The sequence below is a fragment of the Labrus mixtus genome, chromosome 21 (assembly GCF_963584025.1).
Source record: "Labrus mixtus chromosome 21, fLabMix1.1, whole genome shotgun sequence".
Taxonomy (NCBI): Eukaryota; Metazoa; Chordata; class Actinopteri; order Labriformes; family Labridae; genus Labrus; species Labrus mixtus.
In genome coordinates this window covers 4,659,136-4,676,261 of record NC_083632.1, presented here as the reverse complement: position 1 = coordinate 4,676,261, position 17,126 = coordinate 4,659,136, and the positions used below count along the sequence as shown (strand labels likewise).

At 45.4% G+C, this 17,126-nt stretch overlaps 1 protein-coding gene across 16 annotated transcripts in view; it reads right to left on the bottom strand.

Moving 5' to 3' along the window:
- Positions 1-17,126, bottom strand: part of tanc2b (tetratricopeptide repeat, ankyrin repeat and coiled-coil containing 2b) — a 173,048-nt gene that overhangs the window by 5,622 nt on the left and 150,300 nt on the right. For 10 of the 16 annotated variants that reach the window (XM_061028725.1, XM_061028726.1, XM_061028734.1 and 7 more), the window contains 18 exons: positions 16,070-16,108; positions 14,667-14,948; positions 14,324-14,448; positions 11,900-12,131; positions 11,488-11,657; positions 10,362-10,640; positions 9,281-9,448; positions 8,810-8,970; positions 7,924-8,032; positions 7,626-7,748; positions 7,227-7,463; positions 6,912-7,124; positions 6,224-6,317; positions 3,133-3,266; positions 2,810-2,933; positions 1,836-2,011; positions 957-1,089; positions 30-59 (listed from right to left, as the gene is read on the bottom strand). In XM_061028725.1, the coding sequence (XP_060884708.1) occupies positions 30-59; positions 957-1,089; positions 1,836-2,011; positions 2,810-2,933; positions 3,133-3,266; positions 6,224-6,317; positions 6,912-7,124; positions 7,227-7,463; positions 7,626-7,748; positions 7,924-8,032; positions 8,810-8,970; positions 9,281-9,448; positions 10,362-10,640; positions 11,488-11,657; positions 11,900-12,131; positions 14,324-14,448; positions 14,667-14,948; positions 16,070-16,108 (2,829 nt within the window). The remainder of the gene's footprint in view (positions 1-29; positions 60-956; positions 1,090-1,835; positions 2,012-2,809; positions 2,934-3,132; positions 3,267-6,223; positions 6,318-6,911; positions 7,125-7,226; positions 7,464-7,625; positions 7,749-7,923; positions 8,033-8,809; positions 8,971-9,280; positions 9,449-10,361; positions 10,641-11,487; positions 11,658-11,899; positions 12,132-14,323; positions 14,449-14,666; positions 14,949-16,069; positions 16,109-17,126) is intronic. The other 6 variants (XM_061028730.1, XM_061028731.1, XM_061028742.1 and 3 more) reach the window with 3 other exon arrangements.

Here is a 17,126-nt window from a genome sequence, read left to right as displayed (position 1 = left end):
GGGTGAGAAGTCGACAGCCTTGGCTTTACCTCGGGGCCGACTGGGCAGCGTCTGACATCCTGGTGCCGGAGAGAGAGGCGGGGGATATTGGGTGAGGAGGGGGGGAGGGGGGGGGGGAAGGAGGAGGAGGTTATGAGCAGGGAAAGGAGTGTAAGTGGGAGGGGAGGGAGGGGGCAGAGTTGCCAGAGAAAACAGCGAGAAGGTGAGAGAGGAAGAGAGGTGATGGCATCGGTGGTCAGAGGAGGAGGAGAAGTGAGAAAAAAGGAACACAAAAAAAGCAGCAGTGAGAAGCGGAGATAAGTGCCTGAGCAAAGTAAGAAGAAAAAACAGAAAACAGGTACCCAAAAGAAACAGTGCAAGCGCTAATAACAACCTGTCTCTGAGCAACAACCGCAGAGGAACAGAGAAAGAGCGTATGATCGAAGAGAGAAATTGGGAGAAAGACGAACAGGCGCTGACAGAACATGACAGAGAGAGAGAGAGAGAGAGAGAGAGAGAGAGAGAGAGAGAGAGCAAAACAACACAGCAGCAACAGTAGTACAATAAAAAAGAAACACACATCGGAGCCATAAATAGCTGAGGAGAAGCAGCACGATGCAGCCGTGGAGGGGGCGGACGACATACAGTAGCAGGTAGTGGTTTAAGCTACATGGAGACACAAACCTGAATCCATGGCTCAGTGCAGTACAATGCTACAGTGCTCTTAAATGACCAGCAGGGGGCGTGTACTTAAACCAAAGTGCAATGTTCCATCTTTGGATTCTCCTTTCATTCATGCAGCTCATGCTTGAACTCCAACGCATGATCTTTTTTTTTTTCCAACCAGAATACAAATCTCATTTTTGTATCTCATTCCACAGCAGGCAAATCATCTTTAATCACGCCGCGACATTGGACAAAGATGCTGCACAAGAAGAGATCCTCTCAGCTCTTTTACTCTCTCGTACTGCTCTTACCTATCTTGGCTCCTTTCTTGAGCAGGGCGACCACCACCGACGTGTTTCTGCAGCCCACCGCCCGGTCGAGGGGACGCATCCCGCTGTAATCTACGTGCTCTATCATGGCCCCGTGGTCGACCAAGAACTGGACCTGAGAAGACGGAGAGATGTGGTGAGAACAGCTTTTTTAAAGAACAATCTTTGACACGGCTACCTGAAGTTTGATTTTTTTTTATACTTATTGCCTTGTATATCTCATTTGGTTACTTTTTACCTGCATTGTTGTTGTATTGATAATTTTGATGTATGGGTCACTGCCCTATTTTTGTTTGTTCAGCTTTGAAAATGCTAATAAAAAAAGAAAGGGGAAAAAAGAGTGAACCTCAGACGTACTTTCACAAGAAGAGTGAGTGAGAGAGATCCAGAAGGCGGGCGGTTGACATTTTTCTTCGAGATCAGCGAGTAACAAAATCCGACCGGGATAACAAGAGAACAAGGTGTCCTTGCTCAATTCCCTCTTAAGTGCCTGAAGTGCAACCTCCATTTAAAGTTCTTGCTCTGCTGGGTTCATGTTTCCACATCACACTCTTGTCAGTACAATACTGGACCAAAATTGGCTTCCCAGCTAGTTACAGTTTCACAAAAACATGTTTGTAGCTATTCGTCTAAGAATCAGGTGACAGTTGAGCACAGGTAAACTTTTACCCCTTCAGCAGACGAATATGAGAAACGAATCCATCTCTACAGCGAAGGTCATACATCCAAATGAGGTTAAAATACACAAAAGCTCCTTTCTGGGCACATTTCTGGGTGAAGGGAGACCTCAGGGTATGATACTCGGCCCCTTGTCCTTTTTGTATATATCTATATATATATAGATATATACAGGAAACGTACCACTTCAGAGTCACCGTAGAAGGCAGCTAGGTCGAGCGGCGTGCGTCCGTTCTTGTCTGCGTGGTCAGTGGCCGCACCGCTCTCCACCAGGCAGCGGACAACAGGTAAGTGACCTTTCAGACAGGCCCAGCTCAGAGCGGTCAGACCCTCCTTATCCATCAGAGACAGCGAGGCTCCTGAGAAAAAGTAAAGTGCAATGAAGAGATAACTTTCATGACGCTAAGTATGCTCCATCTGCATCCCTTTTTTCTTTTTTAATCTAACTGCTTAATCTGTTTTGATGGCTTTTTAAAATGTGTTGTTGATTTAATTTGGCTGTAATTATGTACACAAGTTATAATTACGCTCATTTTTATCAGTGAGGTTCTTGCTTGTTTTTTTGTGAATAACTTTTGTATGAAAAAGTAAAAATTCTCGAGCACAACAACAACTGTTCGTGCTTTCTTACTTTAGACATTTATACAATCATTTTCTATAAATACACAAAGGAAGTTTATTCTCTTTGGCTTCACGGACACATCTAATCTGACTCTCCTGCACGTCTGTCAGGTCGGACTTTCTGTCTGCACCCACTCCCAAAGATGGAAAAACACACAGGAATTGCTGTCAAAAAACCCAGAGCGCAGCGGCAGAGTGATCGGAGTTAAGAAGACGTGTCTAACAGAGCAATTCAAAAAGGTGCCTGCATAAATCTCAGTCTATCCTTCAAACTGACCATCCAATGTCACTTCGATTTAGTCAACGCATTTTCTTCATGGCCGTCAGGCTCGGAATAACAGAGATTAAAATATGTATTTTATCTTTAAACAGTACATAACAATCTTTTTATTTATCTTCTTGTGATGTGTAAATGCCCTTAAATGTACTTTGGCTTTAGTCGTAGTGGTCTTTTAAGTGGAATGCATGAAGACCTACCTGACCAAAATTTGTTCTAAACACAGATTTCCATTTTTATCTTATTTTTAGTGCCTTACCTTGAGCCAGTAAAAACTCAACAGTGCCCAGATGTCCCTCTGAGGCTGCCATCATTAGAGGAGTACGACCCTGTTTGTCAGGCAGGTTGACGTCAGCGCCATGTGTGAGGAGGAGGTCCACTATCTGAAATACACAAACATAGAACTAATGTCATTATATACAAAAGTGTCATATTCCTTTTTCTTTCTGAGGTAGAGCAGTTCCATTTTTTGTTTCTACAGTGTCATTGCTACATCCGCACAGCCTTTTGGAGCTAAGCAAAGTCTCGGGGAACTCAAATCAAATTTATTAGATTAAATAGACGGCTGAGTTGACCTCTTACCTGCCAGTGTCCCTGTCGGACGGCGCTGAACAGCGGGACGATGCCTCTCCTGTTGGGCTGAGCCACAGCAGCCCCCTGCTCCAGTAACAGACGACAGACCTCCAGCTTCCCCCGACCGGAGGCCGCAGTCAGAGCTGAACACACAAAAAGAAATAAGAGATGAGATAAGGAGAGAAGGGTCAACGTTGTGGAAAGAAATCAGATTTTTAGTTCCATTTTTCCTACAGCGACGTGTTCCTTGTTGGAAAAGGTGTAAGTTTCCTCTGAGGTCATTATTGAACATGCTGGAATAGATTTTTTGGCCACTAGGGGGCGGTGGAAGCACATTTAAACTGAAACACCATTGACTTACTTATAATCATTCTCAAGGTTTGTTAGAAACAGTTCCTCATTTTCTCTTCCAGCAGTAACACAGCAACATTATGGTTCATTAGGAGATTTTTTGTGTCCATGTGTTGAATGCTGAAAGTCCAATATTCAATTTTAAACTCTGTTTTGGCTTCCGAGGGGGAATATCCGAGTCAACAGCTGCTATATGCTCCCTGCTAGTGGCTTACTGGCTCTTTAGTTGTGTACACTGGGTTTTAGGTTTTTATTTTTCTAAACACAGCTTCCTCCTGCAGGGCAAAAGATGCCACAGGGGCAAGACAGTGAACTCAAGCACTGCAGTTGTGGTCTACACAGTTTAATAACTAGCTGAAACTCAAAATGGAGCTACGCAAAGTTAAGAAATAATTCTCATAAGGTTCATGTCTATGAGCTCCCGTTTCACAGTGTCATATAAAAATATTAAAAACGAAGTGATCTGTGCCCTATGGGGGAAAAAAAAGCAATTCTGGGAATCAAAGTCTTGTTTGAAGAGAAGAGAAAAAAGAGGAGAGGGGAGGGGAGAGGAGAGGAGAGGAGAGTTGAGGAGACGAGAGTAGAGGGGAGGAGAGGAGAGGAGAGTTGAGGAGACGAGAGGAGAGGAGAGGAGAGTTGAGGAGAGGAAACGAGAGGAGAGAGGAGAGGAGAGTTGAGGAGAGGAGAGGAGAGTTGAGGAGAGGAGAGGAAACGAGAGGAGAGAGGAGAGGAGAGTTGAGGAGAGGATAGGAGAGTTGAGGAGAGGAGACGAGAGGAGAGGAGAGAGTTGAGGAGAGGAGAGGAGAGTTGAGGAGAGGAGAGAGTTGAGGAGAGGAGAGAGTTGAGGAGAGGAGAGTTGAGGAGAGGAGAGGAGACGAGAGGAGAGGAGAGTTGAGGAGAGGAGAGGAGAGTTGAGGAGAGGAGAGGAGAGTTGAGGAGAGGAGAGGAGAGGAGAGTTGAGGGGAGTTGAGGAGAGGAGAGGAGAGGAGAGGAGAGTTGAGGAGAGGAGAGGAGAGGAGAGGAGAGGAGAGAGTTGAGGAGAGGAGAGTTGAGGAGAGGAGAGGAGAGGAGAGGAGAGGAGAGGAGAGGAGAGGAGAGGAGAGTTGAGGAGAGGAGAGAGTTGAGGAGAGGAGAGTTGAGGAGAGGAGAGGAGACGAGAGGAGAGGAGAGTTGAGGAGAGGAGAGGAGAGTTGAGGAGAGGAGAGGAGAGGAGAGTTGAGGGGAGTTGAGGAGAGGAGAGGAGAGGAGAGGAGAGGAGAGGAGAGTTGAGGAGAGGAGAGGAGAGTTGAGGAGAGGAGAGGAGAGGAGAGGAGAGGAGAGGAGAGGAGAGGAGAGGAGAGGAGAGTCCTTTGAAAAGACATCTGCTCAAATGTAATGATTATAATTGGAATAATTTAAGCAGAATGAACAAATCTTCTTTAAGTAGAATGATAGAAGCCCTGAGGCGATGACCCCGACTTCAACTTTGCTCTGACTGATTCTGGATTTTTCAGGCTGATACTCATTAGATTGATCAACTACAGCATCCTTTCTTTCTGTTTTGAACTTTCAGAAAGACAACAAGCACGTCCATTTCTCTTGATAGTGTGTCACCCAGGCCGAAACACAACAAATTATTCACGTCACGTTCGTCCTCTGAGCACAGACGATTTGAAGACGCACAGAGAACAGGGATGGCACACGTAAATGTAATTTGTCGTGTTACCGTCTCCACCGATTATTTGCAAAAGGGGAGCCCAAACATTACTACCCTGACAGCTTGTTTTCTGCATTCATTATCATCGGCTCGATCCTATTTCCACCCATGAGGCCGTGAGGTTTCACTTCAAAAACTAAGTTGTAATTTGAAACATCGGTATCGTCATCGGCCCTGACTCTCCCCAATCGGCGCATCTCTAACACAACCCCAATACAATCAATTTAACCAACCATGACTCTACAATCATCTGTGACTCTGTGTGACTCCAAATAACATTTATTAACATGCAAGAAGAAAAAGAGTATAGCAGCTGTTTTCAGCTTCATCTCTTGTATTCTTTGCTGGAGGAACACTTTGATCTACACAGTCCAGTTAGTACATCTCCTCACGCCTCATGCTGATATTCTGTACATACTCTCCCTCTGGCTGTATCGTGTACTTTCAGTTGACCTATCCAGCAACTCTGTGATTACAAATCATCCTCCAGAACGACCGTGATCCCTTATAAACATGAAACCACGGCTGAGTGAGTAGAAGTCCCCCTCTTCAGCCGACAAGAGAGGAGCTGCAGCGGGGGAATAACAACCCCTCGCGACGAGGTTTCATCGCTTTAGGTTACATTGATACATCACATTTTCTCAACCGCCTGGGCCATCAAACGCGTCATTTCTGAGCACCGTGGATCACATTCATCCTCCCGCCCCCCCCCCCCCCCCCCCCCCCCCCCCCCCTTCCCCCTCCTCCTCCTCCTCTGTGTGAGCCCAGCCCTGTCTGTGCTCTAATGACACCACTGCACCGCCGGCAGCATCTGACGCAGCAGAGAGCAGACACACAAGAGTGATCCCTCAGAGGCCGCACTGCAGCGCTCTGCCTCGCAGCCACACACAGAAAAATAAAATAAAACACATTCTCTAAACTATAGAACAGTTCATGTTTGTCCCAGGATTTTAAAAACAATGTGAACGGTTAAGCATTCACAGGCGCCTGTCAGTGCGGAGGGAAAGGTTTTATCGACGTTATGTCTGGCTCAAGTCGGTAAACCCCCCCCACCTGTCTCCCCCCACAGGGTGTCGAAGTTATTGATCTGAGCGCGCTCCACCTCCTCTTCATCTTTCTCCGGCAGGTCCAGCAGGTAGGACACAATCTGATGGACGACAAGATTGAAGATGACACAGATTAATGTCCGAGCTCGCCTCCAAAAGAGACTCAGATAAACAGCACAAACGCAAATATTGACCGAGATAAAAACCACTTGTTGCTTCGACCTAACTTTCCTTGATATGTGGTTTCATCTGTGCACCACCTGTTGCGTCTTCTTTTTGTGATTTATTTGCTGATGTAGCACAAATCATTTCAGTGTTGAAGGATTAATACAGTGTCGTCTTATTTTTAAATAAAAATCTTAAAAAGGCAGTTTTTTTTTTTTTTTTTTGCAGAAACAGCCATTGCAATACAATTTAAAAAAAACCCATAAAATAATGAATTAAAAGAAATTCTGAGGCCAAAAATATTCAAGAAATATGCACAAAGTTAACGGTAAGCCTGTAAGGCTTGGTTTTTCATGAATGAATAAATAATACTACAAGGTTAGAACGGCCTTGAAGTGAATGTGGTTCACATGGCAACATAATGCTGCAAGAAAAAGTGAATCTCACATTTGAATATTACAGTAAAAACTGCAACAAGCAAGAGTTCAACTTTAAAAGCATCACCCGTCTTTAACCCGTCCCTGCTGTACCTCTGTGTATCCCATACTGGCTGCAGCGATCAGAGCCTGCTGCACCGCGTGGCTCTTGGTGAAAGACGCCTGTTGTTGTGTTTGTGACGACTGCTGCTGCTGCTGCGGACCGAGGCTCCAGTCGCACTGGATGAGGAACTTCACCACCTCCATGTGACCCCGCAGGGCTGCGTGAACCAGAGCACACTGGCTGTTCTTATCCAGGTGATCCACCTGTCGACAGCCAAAATATATTTCATCAGGTCAACAAACAGCAAGAAAAAGAGTTCAATCCCGTCGCACAATCTGCCTCTCCTCGCCAATTTTCCCACGCACCTTTGCTCTCCTGCGACACAGCGCCGTCACTATGGCCATGTGACCCCCGGCGGCGGCGTAGCCCAGCGGCGTCAGACCGCTTTCAGACGGAGAGTCGACCGAGGCGCCGAACTCGAGCAGCAGAGCCACCATGTCCATGTAGCCCAGGTGGGCGTGGACGCACAGGACGGGGGCGTTGTTCAGCACCTCGGTACGGTAGTTCACATTAGCCCCGCCTATCATGAGCAGACGGCTCACCTGGACACAAAAAAAAACAGAAGAAATAAAGAAATATTAAACTACGTTACGCCAGAGAGAGGGAGAATTCTGTGAAGCATATTTTAAAAAAAGAAAAGAAGACGAGTTAATTTCAAAGTCAGATCATGTTGAAATATTCTTTAATTTTGAATCCTCCTTCACCTTAATGTTGGGGGTGTAAAGGTTTCTGAGAGAAGAAAGTGCTGCAGAAAGGCCCTCTGTGCTGTAGGATACCCACAGGCCTTGCAAGATAGATGAGGAAACCCCGACTTTTTTGCTGAGGCCCTTGAACAGAGAGAGAGAGAGAGAGAGAGAGAGAGAGTAAATATTCATTACTGTGGAGTCAGACCACAGCTGTGTGTGGGCTTCTGTGAGTGTGTGCGTGTGTGTGTGTGTATGTGTGTGTGTGTGTGTGTGTGTGTGCGTGCGTGCGTGTGTGTGGAGACAAATATCGGTATACCTTGAAGATATGTGCTTTGAGGATGTGATGGCCCAGCTCAATAGTCTGCTGCCGGTTCAGCTTGCTCTCCAGCCGAGAGAACCAGAAGGCCAGTAGTGTGTGGCCGCTCCTGCAAACACACACACACACACACACACAACGAGACACGTGACTCATCCGGTCATCACATCCTGTTGTCGCCTCAACAGTTGGGGCGCAACTTTTTTTTTTCTTCCCAATTACAGGACAGGAAATAAAAAAAAAACGCATCCCGCTTCCTCTGCTAGATGAACGTAGTGTACCTGTGACGAACAGCAAGATCTCGTTTTACAGACGCCTGATAAACAACACAGGCACGGCCGAGCTCTCAACAGAGCTGATTAGTTTCAACTACAGCAAGGCAGAAGAGTCGACGGAGTAGACTGTGAGAGGTAAGGTCATCACGATAGGAGAATTTCAAACTTCGATATGAGCTAGTAAAAATCAAACAGTATTGATACCTGTTTTGTTACCACAGCAACCAAATACAAGACCTAGACACCCGATATTGAGTAAATTCTAGTTTCACATTACCAAAACTTGCAAGCAAACTTCTGCACATTTTCTTAACTACAAAAATTCACTTGAAAACTTAAAAATATGACTGAATTTTTTTAAAGCTTTTAAAGCTTTGCTACTTTTGGTCTGAAAGAAGCCCGCTTCATCTTATGATACAGCTGAGGTGATGCGGCAAGGAAAGGCAGACGCTGCAGATGCAACGTGCATGCATCCTGGTGCATGTAGGGACTGCTGCCAGAAAGGCCCCTAAAGGAACTCTCCAGCAGAGTTTGAGAAGAGACTAAACTTGCTAAACATCACGTTCAGCCTCCCAGAGAAAGAGCAACTCTCCCCCCTCTTTTTTCCTCACCTCGGGTCGCAGAGGAACTTCGTCTTTTCCCCTTCTTCCCTCCAGATCAGCCACTCTCTGAAGGACGGGTGAACAAACATCCGGGTGCCGTCCCGCCTCTTCACCAGGAAGACTGACAGGTTGTCTACGCGTTGCTGGAAATCCTCCCAGTCCAGCGTGCCCTGCAGCGACGCGCGTCAGTGTTACTTGTTATTCAGAGCTGGCTCGGGATGAGACGATCTTTGCACGCAACAACTCACATTATTAAACGTCACATGATTGCTTTAAGACGTTTAAGCTGATGTCTAGATCGAAGAAGGCAGAATGAATGCAGCACACTTTGTGTATTAAACAAAACCCACTTTAAAAAAAACATTTGTTTAAAAGAAGACTTTGATATCAGGACGTCTCATGAAATACCTTTTCCATAAAACATCTTCAGGTATTAAAGACTCTCTATGTGAACGTGTTTAAATATGTACAGACTACTACCTGCAGCGAGCCGGCGTTGGTGGCCTGGTAGATCTGCTCGTCATTCAGCGGGTGAAGCGAGGCCACGGCCACGTTGAGCAGGGGGAGCGCCCGCTCGAACGACGACTGTGTGGGGAAGCGCATGTTGCACTGCAGCAGGTAAACCTCTGCCAGGTTCACTGGAACCACCTGAGGAAGAAGGGAGAGCAGAGACTCTGAAGTGCGATGCTGATTTGGATCAAGTCTACAGGACATAAATAATGCATTGTGTTTGCACTGTGCGTCTTCAGACTATTCCACGCGCTCCTCCCTCAGAGAAGGAGAATGTAAATTCATCTGTTGTCATTTTTATGGAGTCTGGGAGCGCGGCTGAATACATGAAATTAAATGAATCTGCTGCTTGCGAGATAAAATATTTCAATATAAAATGCCGGCTAAAAACAATTCAGCTGCATTATTTATCAACAAGGTGCTGGGAAGAACTTGTGAAAGTACTTTTCTTCAGAGTGCAGGTTCATTAAAAGACGACGTTCCAGCGCTGCCTTCGCTAAAATTCGGCACACTAGACGTCGATTACATATCGGTTTACAAAGTCTGACAGTTTGGACTCTCTCTCTCTCTCTCTCTCTCTCTCTCTCAGACAATATCATAACAACTGCCCCCCCTCCCTCGACCACCATCGCATCTCAGCCCTGTTGCTAGGGAGTTCATCAGGGGGAAGCAACAAATGATCCTGTGGTATTCGCTTACTTATTTAGCAATTTAGCTCCATTAAAAATACGGCCAAATTAGCAATCAGCAGCTCATGTTGCAATGATAACATGGATGCATAAACAACTTTAACTTAATTGCAATTATACTAAAGCAAACTTCAATAATGGCTGCACACTGATGCAGTCTGAATCCTTTCTGTGTGGAGTTTGTATGTGCATGTTAGAAAACAATGCTTATTGAAAGTGTAAATCTTTAAAAAATCGATCAATATTTTTAAATGCTTGGTGTCAACATCCCTGCTTTTGGTCTATCTGCTGATTTTCTCTTTATAGCTGACTCCTCTCTGAGCTTAACCCGAGAAAACCTCATACAAACAACAACCACGTACCTTATAGCTGGAGCTTTTCAGCACAAGGTAGCCCTTCTCGATGAGGTCAAAGGTGAGCTTGAGGTACAGGTAGGAGCCCTGGCTCAGGGCTTTGAGGTGGGCGCTGAGCTTGCCGAAGGTGGTGTTGTCCATCTTGCCGTTGAGCGAGATGTTGTTCTGGATCTCGGGGCTGCTGTGGATGCGGTGCAGGATGTAGCCCTGCAGGTCCTGGTCGATGGCGTCGTTCTCCTCCAGGCCGTCCAGAGAGATGCGGTGGAACGGCAGCGCGTTGGTGATCTCCTGAAGCGGTCAGAAACATTTCCAGTCACAGTGCTGTTGGTCCAGAGATATCTTTATATATCTGACCACGGCCTACATGCTTAGTCATTTGAAGAAAACTGATTCATACGAAGGTTTAAAATTAACTTTAAACAGTCTATGACTAACTAGTCTACATCTCATGAAGGAGAGGAAGAGGAGACAAATGAAGCAGGAAAACGACAAACAGTTAGATTTTAAAAACATTTTTTCTTCTATCTTCTGAACAATAGAGACAAAATAAAACGACACAAAGAGACAGGAGCTCTTTCCTCTTTCCATATCGGCTTTTAAAACACAACATTGAATTAGATTAAAAATGAAACAGCTGAGGATTAGTTACTGAACAAGTAGTGAGATTTAAAGGCTTTATATGTGATTTTTTTGATCCAGCAGATGTCGCCCTCGAGCACCAGCATGAAACCAAAACAACTGGCGCTGCATTGTTGTGTTAGCATGCTAATGCTAGCGATCTTTATTATGCTCGTATCTTCACACTGCATGTAAATTTACCTGAAATGAGCGTGATCTAGAAACACAGTTAAGCAGTGAGTACAGTATGTTATTCTTCTTTTCTCTAGTCCCTCAATTAAACAACTTTTATACGTGAGGGGAGGAGTCAGCCGGCCGTCCTGGCGATGTAAACAAAGTGAAGATAGGACTCTGAAAACTCTGAAAACATCACAGACAGTGGGACTCAGGTGTTTCACCCATTGTAGACAGTCATGACTCAGAGTTATTTTCAGATATACTTGATTTCTATTATATTTAAGTGTGAAAAATCACACATAAAGACTTTAAGCCCACAGAGAGAGTCTGGTGTCTCTACCTGCAGCGTGGTTCTGACTGTGACCACCAGTTTGAGCCAGGGAGGGAACTTGTTGATGGTTTTTGTGAGGAAGGACACGATGGTGTCTCCGTAGTCCGGCTTGTGGAACTCCGCCTCGTTCAGACCGTCGATGAGGATGATGAGATCCTCCTCGGAGTTGATTTTCCTCTCTGAGAAATCAGGAACAACGGGCACAATTCAGAGAATATAAACATAAATGACGGACTTAACTGAAAAGTAAGAGGTTTCTTCTCCTGGAAACAGATTTGTCTTTAAATCTGAACCTGCTCCTGGATTCAGATCAAGCCACAAAGTCACATTTTAAGTTTAACCTAACAGATTGAAAAGAAAAGTATCTGATATTACTTCATCAGCTGATAACAGCACCTTCTTTTTTTTTTAAAATTTTTACCTTTGTAAAGGACATCCAGGGGCTCCAGGACCCCCCTCCTGAAGGCAGCCAGGGGGTCCTGCACGCAGGAGCGCAGACTCAGGATGCTCTGTAGGTGCGGCTCCCTCAGCAGCTGCTCCCTGTAGGCAACGAGGTGCGGCGAGCGGCACAGCAGAGCCGCCACGTTGTGCACAAACTCGGGGACAAGGCAGGTGTAGGCGTTATCCGCCTGGCAGTAGTGGTACGCCACCACCTGGGGGGGGCGACAGAGAGTAAGGGGGAGGAAGATTTCAGCCGGGTCACTCAGAGAGAAACATGAGAGGTGAACGCTTCCCTAAACAAACGTTTGGGTACTGCACACAGACTCGTGATCAGCGTCAGGGAGGCTGTGTGGCAGACGACACACTTCTAGAAAAACGTTTCTTTTTTTTTTCAGGGTTCTGTCGGGTGCAGAGCCGGCGATGCCAGCGTCTCAACTCATCCGGGATTGATTCGACGTCACGGCAGACGATTGCGGTATAATGAAACATAATGCTTCTCGTTTCACTGCACGGTTTCAGCCATTAATAATTCATCTATTCCCGACTGCCAAGAGAGACTGATTCGGGGTCAGCTCATGCATGCTCATGTGTCTGATGATCGTGTCATGAAGGAGTCAAGTGTTTGACAGTGAAATTTCACAGTCTTGAACATGCTTAAATAAATGATTGGTTGAATAGATGAATAAAAAAGATAATGCATGGGAACATAATGACTCAGGGTGCGTCTGAGAGGAAAAGGGGGTGTGGCTACAGTGACCGGCAACAGCGGTGAGAAATAGTGTAGGTGTTACGGGTCCTGCCTGTGGTCCAGGTCCAGGTTGGGAGTCACTGCTGTCTTTTGAAAGCCTGGATTACTGATTGTAACAAAAGTCCAGAAATTTTAAACGAGGGTGCAATGCCTCCCTTTGTAGAACCGGGGCCTGGTGGGATTAGGTAAAAAGACAGGTGCATTTTTTTTGGAGCGGCAGGTGTGAGCAGACGCTCCCGGGGACTGGGCGATGACATCACACCGTGTCAAGATTTTTCTCCCGAGGTGCGGGCGCAGCGATTCAGAGGGCAGTGAGGGGAAAAGGCTATGGAAAACAAAAGGCTAATCAAAAGGGAATTCTAATTTCTGGTCACAACGGAATGAAGGGCTTTAAAAACCAGAGGGGTGAAAAAGGGAGTGAGCTCAATTATTAATGTACAGAGTTAACAAGATCTAATAGCTTGGCTGGGAAATGGCTTTCTGCAGGTATAAATATTTCATAAGGCTCCCTGGCAAAGTTGTTTTTTCTTTTTTAAACACATCTGCATAATGCATCAGGCTGGGACCGGGGATGCAGATGGCTTAGCAGCAGGGGAGGGTGGGGGGGGGGGGGGGGGGGGGGGGGGGGGGGACCAAGGGGCGACAGAAGACGGGGAGAGGAGCAGGAGTAGAGCCGCTTTCACACCTCATACAGGTTTACACTGCAGGCAGGAGGTGGATGTGAATACTTCTGAATATTGTTCAAAAAGTCAACATTTAACACTTAGAAGGGCTGCACATACATTTCAGTATTTTCATATAAACAAAGTCCCAACTTATCTCCACCTGTTTTGAAGTCTACCCCCCTCAGGTGAGACCCCGCCCTCCACCTCCCCCCTCCATGAGCTTGAAACATTTTCACTTTGAGGGAACTCCAGCGGCGTCTGCGCTTTCATTCGGGTAAGAAGCTTTCAGAAAAGAGCAAATCATCCGCTCTCAGGCCACCTATGCTGTCACTAATTGGAGAATTAAGACTTAAAAAGGAGCCATTTAAAATTATCTTGCAGTTTTTTTTTTTTTTTTTTAATTACAGAGATACTGAGGCCCCGAAAAAAAAAAAAAAGAAAAGAAAATGTCACGCTTAAACACAAACACAGCCAGTATGCTCACATGGCCGGTTTAGAGAAACTGCGCTACGACTTTATGAAGAAAATGAAAATGGACAAACAACACATGCAAATTCAAATATGCAAATAAAGCCCAATGACACACAATATGACAAAAGAATATAAGTCCTTTAGTTCACACAAGGCTGCAAGGAAAGAGAGGAATGGAGGTGTTGAGAGGCAGCTCTGTTCAGAGGGAGCTCATCTTCTTTAATGCATACAAATGTGCTTGACCTATTTCATACAGCTATAGTGCATATACTATTTCATTCCAATAAGCACACTCATTTCTGCAGCAATTGGCTGAAAATGGAGCATTTGAATTCTTAAAAAGTAGCCGATTGGAGGGGAAGCAGTCAATTACCAATTGGAGTTCTTGCAGTTCAGGTCCAATGATTTTTAAAGACTTGGCTTTCTTTTTAAAATGTAAATCAGGGGTTTGGAATGGAAATATGTGTGTGTGTGTGTGTGTGTGTGTGTGTGCGCACATGGTCACAGGTGTGTCTCGTACCTGAGAGGCCAGCCTCCTCATGCCTTCTTCCTGGCGTCGCCTCATCTCAGGGGTCCCGGGGCAGCTGCCTCCTCCCAGGGTGCCGTGAGTGGGCTGAGGCTGGGTGAGAGGAAGCCCCTCTCCATCTGGACACAAGAACAGCTCAACATGCTCAGTGACAGCTCGAAAAAAAAAAAAAAAAAAAAAAGGTGGCACATTCATGCAATCTTTTCACGCTTGATATTCTCAGAACAAAGACTGTATCCAGATTGAACATGATGTTAAAAATAGCACATTCAGGAAGTGATCTTCATCCTCACTGGGAATTAAAAACCTCGTATGAAGAAAACAAACGGATGCCTACGTTTGGGAGAGGCCTGCGGGCTGTCCGAGGCGATCTGTCTCATGCGGGTGCCGTGGCAGCTCAGCGCCACCAGGCGCGAGATTATGGCGGTCTTTCCGAAGCCAATGTTGCCTACGACGGCCACGCCGCGGTTGGTGCTGGCGTTGGGGCTGTTGAGGTAGGCGTCGATCTCCTGGAAGAGCCACTCGCGGCCTGTGAAGACCGAGTCCATGGTGATGCTGGGCACCTCAAACAGCAGGGGTTTGAGGGCGATGTCTTGAGGCCGATAGGGTGCAAAACGTACTGGAAACAAAGAGTTTGCAAGTGGTCAAAAATATACACTTTAATAATGTTTGGAAAGCGAACTCTTTCTTTATGTGTTTGGAAACTGAATTAAGGAAAGTTTTTGAAAGTACAATACTAGCTCATAAATCTCAGCCATGGGGCATACATATAACTTTAACTGTCCTGCAAAATATGTATGCAAACACATTGCACACCCACAGATCTCTGCATAGCAAGCTAAACATTATTTCCCTCATATATTTGTGTTCTGGGTATCGCTTCAATGAATAAGTTGCTTTAAATTTGATTTTCTTTCTGCACTAAAGGGCCTTAAAATGAACACAAAGTTTATCTTTTATGTATTTATCTCCAACAAAATAAGTGTATTTATCAAGATGTCACAGTGAACAATGTAAAACACAGAGAAAACTAACTATAAAAAAAAGGATAAATCAGCTTGTTGGGTAAATAAAAGGGTTTAACTTTTATCTCACTTTAAGCTACAGATGATGGAGAAACATAAATTGTGTTTATTGTTGGAGGTGTGAAATGTGAGCTTCGGTTCAAAGACTTCTTTAAAAGTCCAGACTTGTTGCATTTAGACTTTTTTGTTTTTGCAAAATAAAAAATGTGCAAAAGGTCAAAAACAGCATCTTATTCATCAGCCGAGGCGGACTGATGAGTTCTCTCACTAGGGGGAGTCATTAAACTGAAGTCCTCCAGAGGTTGGGCATCTTTTCAGCACAACATATGGACCATTAAAGACTGATGAGGCTAAAATAAAATCGGCTCTGAACTTCTGAAGCTGTGTGATAAATGCGCTGTAAAATTGAGTCGGCTGCTTCTGGGTGTCGTCTCCTGGGTTTCGGTCTTCTTAAAACCGACTGGAGCTTTGAGATAAAAAAAAAACACGCTCTCTTCTATGTGCTGCGTCTTTACTTTAAATGTTATATCAGCATCTGGTGATTACGCCTGATTAAGAATGTGAGTGGTATGTGAATAATCCAAACGCTGTGCTGGCAGGAGGGAGTGTGTGTGTGTGTGTGTGTGTGTGTGTGTGTGTGTTGCCACTTCACTCACACATTAAGCAAGTAGCCAGCGAGCACAGAGAGCAACAAATGAGAAGAGGAGAAACTTACGTGATTGGGATTGCCAGGCATGGGTGTTATTAGCGGAAGCTGAGACGAACAGCAAGCATAAGACAAAAGAGAGAGAGAGAGAGAGAGAGAGAGAGAGAGAGAGAGAGAGAGAGGAGACAGAGAAGTGAGGGAGGGGAGAAAGACAAGCAGTGAGAGCAGGCATGAAAACTGGCAGCTGTGTGTATCAGAGCACAGGGCAAAAAGATGCAGCTCAATGAAACAAAAACAAAAACAAAAGCAGCAATAGCATCGGCACATCGTGATGTCAGAAATACGGGGAAACCACCAGACCCGGGGTCGATCACTAATTGAAATCCTTTGAATTACATCGAGCGTATTCCTCCGCATGTCTGGAAGGGAGGTTAGGGGAGAGGGGGTTCGCACTTTTGGGAGAATCTAATTGGTTCCATTGTGCCGGCCAAGATCAATCCATCCCAATAAAACATAATTGAATCCAGTTCTAGTAATTCGACCCCGGGATGGGAGACTGTGTGTGTGTGTGTGTGTGTGTGTGTTACAAGTTGGGAAAGTTAACAGGATCTGCAAATAAAGTCATTAACCTCCGTGCAAGCAGACCCCCCCCCCCCCCCCCCGCCCTACGTTTCCAGTCATTACAGAGCGCTCAGTCAAACAGCTGAATGTTCTTCCCCAGGTGATTTCTTCTCTTTTACTTGAAGTTGAATGTAGATTTTTTTTTTTTGCAGCGTGCGGTTTAGAAATATATCTGCTGGTCAGATGATATCCAGGGAAGCGGCTCATTCACACGCTTGCAGAATATTAGCAAAAAAGAAAACTCTCTGAGTCGGAGCGGTAGGAAAATATATATATGTATAAGCACCGTACATAAAAGATGGAGAGAGCGCGCAGTTAGGTTTTTTTTTTTTTTTTAATGTGCGTCTGCAGAAATCTCTCTTCTGTGTGCAGGCAGGCACAGAGCTACAAAGAGAGCGAGTGTGTTGCATTAAGAGTATATACTGTACACTGTACATCCTCCGTAAGTGACTCCTGTGTGCTGGACTGGCCGTTTGGCTGCATCACATAATGAGCTGATATCGCT